Below are 6,000 nucleotides of genomic sequence, written 5' to 3'. Positions count from 1 at the left end.
TTGCTTCTCTGATCTTTAGGCAAGCTTTATTTGTTAAAACACAGACAAAATATCACTATACTAGCTTTTAGGTCTGATCCCAGTATTACTTTCTTTTCTTGACCACCCCCTAACTTGGGAGACTTTGTTTTTAGCCCTCTGCACTGTGTTTGGTATGTAGTCCTTTAATGGATCAGGAAACCATTTTAAACAATGTAGGATTGCTATGCTCCCTGAACACCCTCCCCCTCACCAGACAGAGAGTGCTGTAAGGAGGGAGGTCATAACTATTGAGAACGTGGCTGCCCTGAAGGAGTTGGATCCAGGGATGATTGAGGAAAGCGATATTTCCCTGGAAACATCTCTGACCAAAGTTCTGAAAACAGATAATACGTGTTGGAGTTTCTGATGTATCTTGGATTGAAATGTGTGTGTGGCCAGTGGTAGTTGCTTGGTAAGTGTTGAATGGTAAAAGAGCTCAGCAGATAAAGACATTCGCTGTTAAGATGACCCAAGTTCTATCCCTGGAACCCACATGGTAGAAGGAGCTAATTGACTCCTGCAGATTGTTCCCTGCTTTCCACATACATGTCATGACACAGCTCCGCATTTCTTTTATGGGATAGGGAACCACTTAAAATGAATAACATAAATTAAATAACAAGTAATGGCTGTATGAAGGAATGCATGCCAAGAAGCAGAGGCTGTGTGTGCCAGGGCTCACTGTGGTAAAGACTGCACAGGAAGCATGGGCCTTGATCTTGGCTTGGAGGGAGAGGTTTGGGGACGGGGAAGTGAAAATATTGCAAGTAGGTCTAAGATTTATTAATAAAGCAAAGAACTGGGAATTAGTGGGATGTAGTCAGGGTACCATGACACAGTGGCCTGACCAGAACTGGGGAGAGTGGATATGAAAAGGAGGACCCTAGTGGAAAAGTATGATCTTGAGAACAATATGAAATAGTAAAACATTACGTTTTGTTATTTTTTTTAGGAAGGCCAATGACTTTATTAATCTAGAAATATTTATAAGGAGAGTGACTATTTTTGCCAAAAAGGGGGGGGGAGCCAAAGGGCATCCAACAGATGGTGAAGGGAGGGAGAAAGGGGCCAGAAATCTGTTCAGGAAAGCTGGTAGCTGTTGCCATCGACCTGCAGGGGGACGAGGGGCAAGGCATGCAAGGACAAGAATTCCAAAACGGATGAAGGGCTATGGGGAAGAGAACTCCCCACAAAGGAGGTGACTGTGACAACAGCAATCTTTTCCTTCATGGGGACAGGGAGGAACCCCACCCAGCTGCCGACTCTGGAGACTAGATTCTATGGCTGGGGGAACTGAGGAGTCCCCAGAGTGCACTACAAGAAGGCATCACACCATTCTCGAAGGCACCCAAAGCAGTCCTGGGACTGCTTGGCATTGGCACCACACGTGTCTTTCAGCCATTCTTGGAAGATGTCTTCATCTTTCTTTAGCACCAGAAACTGGCCAAGAACCACATAAGCCTTATCAAAGCCCCTTTCCTCCAGCTTCTTGACCAGGACTTCACCAATCCCGGCCAGGCTCCCCACTGCCTTTTTCCCCATGGGCTCTGCCATGAAGTCTCAGTGCTTTTGGGAGGTTGTCATCTCGATCAAGTTTAACCGGCAGCTCAGCTCTGGTAACGGCCGCTCCCGCTGATGCCTCAAGCGACTAGAACAACGTTTTGTAATTTTTTTGAAACAGGATCTTGTTGTATAGCCCAAGATTGTCTCATACTCACAATCCCCAGCTTCCACCTACCCCTTGCTGAGAGTGGAGGTGTACCATCACACTTGAAGAATGGCTTCTGTTTATATGGGTGATGCTCACACTTGAAGAATTGCTATGTTTATGTAGTCGGTGCTCACACTTGAAAAATAGCTGGGTTTATATGGGTGTTGCTCACACTTGAAGAATGGCTATGTTTATATGGATGATGCTCACACTTGAAGAATGGCTATGTTTATATGAATGGTGCTCACACTTGAAAAATAGCTGTGTTTATACGGGTGGTGCTCACACTTGAAGAATGGCTTCTGTTTATATGGGTGGTGCTCACACGAAGAATGGCTGTGTTTATATGAATGATGCTCACACTTGAAGAATTGCTTGTGTTTATATGGGTGGTGTGATACATCAATTTCTTTTCTAAATGACTTATGACTATGAACTCAATCCCCCTACCAAACCCATTTGAGTGCTGTTTTTACTTTAATGATTGGTCAGTTGATTAATTGGTTGTAGTGACTGGGGATTCAGCTCAGAACCTTGTGGGTTCAGGCACAGCTGCACAGTGTGGTGCTTAAGTACCAGGACATGCAAAATTCCCTTCTAGAAAGGGCAAAACATCTGTTCTCAAGGTAGGGGGAGAGGACTGCACACTAAAAAAACGGACAAGAGCCAGGCGGTAGTGGTGTACACCTTTAATCCCAGTACTCGGAGGCAGAGGCAGGAGGATCTCTGAGTTCGAGGCCAGCCAGGTCTACAAAGAGTTCCAGGACAGCCAGGACTACACAGAAAAATCCTGTCTTGAAAGAAAAAAAAAAGGACAAAAAGCCCAGGGTTCTGGTTTTGGGGGTGGGAGAAGAATGTTACTGGTCTAGAAACGGCGAGTTGGGGAAAGGAGCCAGGCTTAGTTTAGAGGAGATGGAGTAACCAGGAAACCTCTGTGATAGCTACTGCATTGGCTGTGGGGTCAGACAGACACGGGTCATCCTTCTACACTGCTATGTACTTTTAAGTTTCAACTCTATCCAATGGTTTAATAGTAACAGCCTCAAAGGCTAAGACTCAACTGGACAAAACAGATGACACTTGTAACATGGTGCTTATAATGGAAGGTGGAGGATTGGTGAAAGGAAAGTTGTGTGGGGTCTTGTGTGTGTCTGTGTGTACATGTGTGTGTGTACATGTGTGGGAGTGTTCATGCACATGTGTGTGCATACCTATAGAAGCCAGAGAATAACCTCTGATGTTGTTTCTCAGGAGTCATCTACCTTGTCTTTTTGAGACAGGGTTTCTCATTGACCTGGGGATTGCCAGTTGGCTAGACTGACTGGCTGGTGAACTCCAGGAATCCTGTCTTTTGACCTTGTAGGTGAGGACCACTACATGTGGAATTTTAACTTGGGTTCTGGAGACTGAACTCTGGTGAACAGCAACCACTTTACTGGCTCAATCATCTCCTCAACCCCTCTCATGGGGGTTTTGATGATAAGAGTTGACCAGGATCCCAACTACAACCTGGGGGTTCTATTAGTGTGCACTTGATGCTGGTCAGATGAGCAGACTTCAGGAAAGGACTCCTGAGGCTCCTGGTGCCAAATCTCTGCAGGGGGAAGCCTGGATGGTTCAAAGGGTCCTTCTGGGAGTAAGGTGCCTCCAGCTCACTTGCTGGCTTTTGTATAATTGTTTTACGCTGATGCTTGGGGCCAGGCCTTCAGCTTGTGAACCACTGACCAGACTCCCCAGTCTTGACTAACTCCTGGTTCCTACAATGGCCTGAAGCAGCTGTCCCCTCCTCACAGTGTCTGTCACCTAACTTCTCTAGTCACCAGTTCCTGTCCTCCCAAGGCTCTCTCTACAGCTGCATGTGGAGGGAGGGTTCGGCATCACATCACCAAGGGAGACCTATTCCTCTTTCTCTTTCCATTCCTGCTGATTAGGGCAAGGAAAGAGGCAGCTTCCCGAGCTAGCCCCTCCTTACCACTCCTCAGCTAGAATACACAATTCTCAGCACCATATAACCTAGGGGTGCCAGTGCATGCCTGTCGTCTCAGAACTTAGGAGGTGGAGGAAAGAAGATCAGTAAGTTCAAAGTCATCCTCAGTTGCACAGCAAATTTGCTCAGCATGGACGATATGAGACCCTGTTTCAAAATGATACATAAACGCATGCATGCATTCTTTATAATCACCAATGATTGCACGTACAGATGTTATCTAAGCTTCGCAATTCTGCTTCAGGTGAGAAGACTAGGTTTGAAGGTCAGAGTTAGATCTTCACGCTCTTCCGAGAAGCCTCTAGGGGATCAAGTGGCAGGAAAAGCCTGCAGAGAAGATCTCACGGGCCTTGAGTGAAAGGGAGGATCATTACTGATGACTAGAGAGAGGACCAGACAAGTGTGGTTTCTAAGAGAGACACGAGCCATGCTGATGCCGGGAGAACAAATGTGTGTAGGAAACAGCCAGAAAACAAACCAAGACAAATACCCCCATCTCCGTTGGTTACAAGGCAAGAACCTTTAATAACACAAGTGCTTATTACATTAACTGCTTCAGGGCACGGACGTCTTTGATTTCTGGTCATGTTTTTCTAACACTTAAAGGTGAATGCCTTTCTCAGGGCCACCTGTGTGGTGGGTTTCCCCGAGAGCTTGTGTGGGTGGACAATGGGGACAGCTATGCATACAACTGACGGGGCTTTGGAAATCCCCCCCCACTGCTGTGACCGCACCTTTGACTTTTAGTAAAGTCCTTTCCCAAGGAGGGAAGAATGTTGTGGTCCTTTCCAGCAAAGAAGGAAAAAAGAAAAGAAAAAAAGAAAAGAAAACACCTGGCACAGATACACAGAGAGGGGTAACATTAAGGGACGAGCGAGAAAAGTTAGAGGAAGTGGATGGGTTAAGGTCTGGGCATGAGGGACCAGTGTGGGAGGGAGTTGAGTCCTTTTGGTTTCGTTCTCTGTAAGAAGTGATACCATCACGAGGACCATGCCATGCAACCTTAGAGACATCTGTGTACACTTCCCCCAAGGCTGTGCTGGGCGGCGGGACAGAGGTCAGAGGTCAGCTCAGACAGGCGTAGTACGTCTGTTGGCTGGGTTGTTATGCAACGACTCTTTGAACTCTTTGGGTGTGGAATTGTGGAACTGTAGAAAAGCATGGTCCCGGTCAGAGTTGAGGAGGGTCCCCATGGTAAGCTTAGAGGGGTCCCGGGATAGGGTGAACATGGAGATGTCAGTGGAAGGCATGGTGTGGAAGCCTTTGCTGATGGGAGACAGGTCTCGGGATCTAGGCTCAGTGGAGCGAGAACTTGACCGTCTTCGGAATCTATACCTGTAGGGTGGTAGGCGGGCAAACGTAGACTTCTTCAGGAGCTCCGAATGGGACCTGGCACGCAACTGCTGATGCTTCTCGATATAGATGTGCACAGCGACCACACCCACAATTTCCGCGATGATGAAAGAGAAGGCTCCAAAATAAAAGGACCAGCCGTAGGAGTAGCTCTTTTTAGAGTCCCTTTGCCCAGGGTCTCCAGCATTGGCGGAGATATAAACTATGATGCCGATGATGTTGCTTAGCCCTGAGAGAAAGGGAAAAGAAAACATGCATTCTATGAAGCCTCAGGGGCAACAGCCATTTTTTAGTTTTGAAATTGGAACATGTGGATATAGCAGGAGAGGGGAGGCAATGGCTTATGGCCAGGAGATCCCACAGCTGAGCTCTTCCTGCAAGGGTTGTCTGTTGGGAAATGACAGATTCTAATGCTCAATCCTGGGTAGGTCAGCCAGTTTAAAAAGACATTGTCTACTCATAGCAAGCACTGTAGAACCCAGAATGCTCTCATTTTCCCCTTGAAATAACCCATTCCACTACCACTTAATCTTGACACTAACTCACAAGGATGGGAAAATTAACAAGCTACAGGTCTCTGACCTTGGATTTTTCACCAGTAGCTGGAGAGACTGACATGTAAATGCAATTAGAGCACAATACAGCAAGGACCCTACCAGAGGTGCACAGGAGGCGGCTGGGGAACAAAGGAGAGGAGAGAGACAAGTGCCTCGCTCTGAAGAGCAGGTGGCATTTGAGCTGGAGCCTGACAATGGTCAGGAGAGGCGAGGCTGTGGACTATGAAGTGTGAGAGGAGGGACAGAGAATGACTCGCAAAAGCACAGTGCCGATTCTGGTGAGGCTGGCAGCGTATGGAGCAGCAGGGAACCTGCTAGGGAGGAGGGCTTGTCAGATCTATGGAGTTGGAGATGTCGATGAGGGATCAGTG

General features: G+C 47.2%; 1 protein-coding gene and 1 pseudogene across 1 annotated transcript in view; both read right to left on the bottom strand.

Annotated features, from left to right (window-relative positions):
* Positions 1-1,335: 1,335 nt before the first annotated feature.
* Positions 1,336-1,605, bottom strand: LOC119804921 (annotated as a pseudogene).
* Positions 1,606-4,789: 3,184 nt separating this feature from the next.
* Cacng3 (calcium voltage-gated channel auxiliary subunit gamma 3) overlaps positions 4,790-6,000 on the bottom strand; it is a 96,816-nt gene continuing 95,605 nt past the window's right edge. The window contains exon 4 of the mRNA XM_038311681.1: positions 4,790-5,301. Within this exon, the coding sequence (XP_038167609.1) occupies positions 4,790-5,301 (512 nt within the window). The remainder of the gene's footprint in view (positions 5,302-6,000) is intronic.

This window comes from Arvicola amphibius, chromosome 1 (assembly GCF_903992535.2).
Source record: "Arvicola amphibius chromosome 1, mArvAmp1.2, whole genome shotgun sequence".
Lineage (NCBI taxonomy): Eukaryota > Metazoa > Chordata > Mammalia > Rodentia > Cricetidae > Arvicola > Arvicola amphibius.
This window is presented reverse-complemented; position numbering and strand designations above follow the sequence as displayed.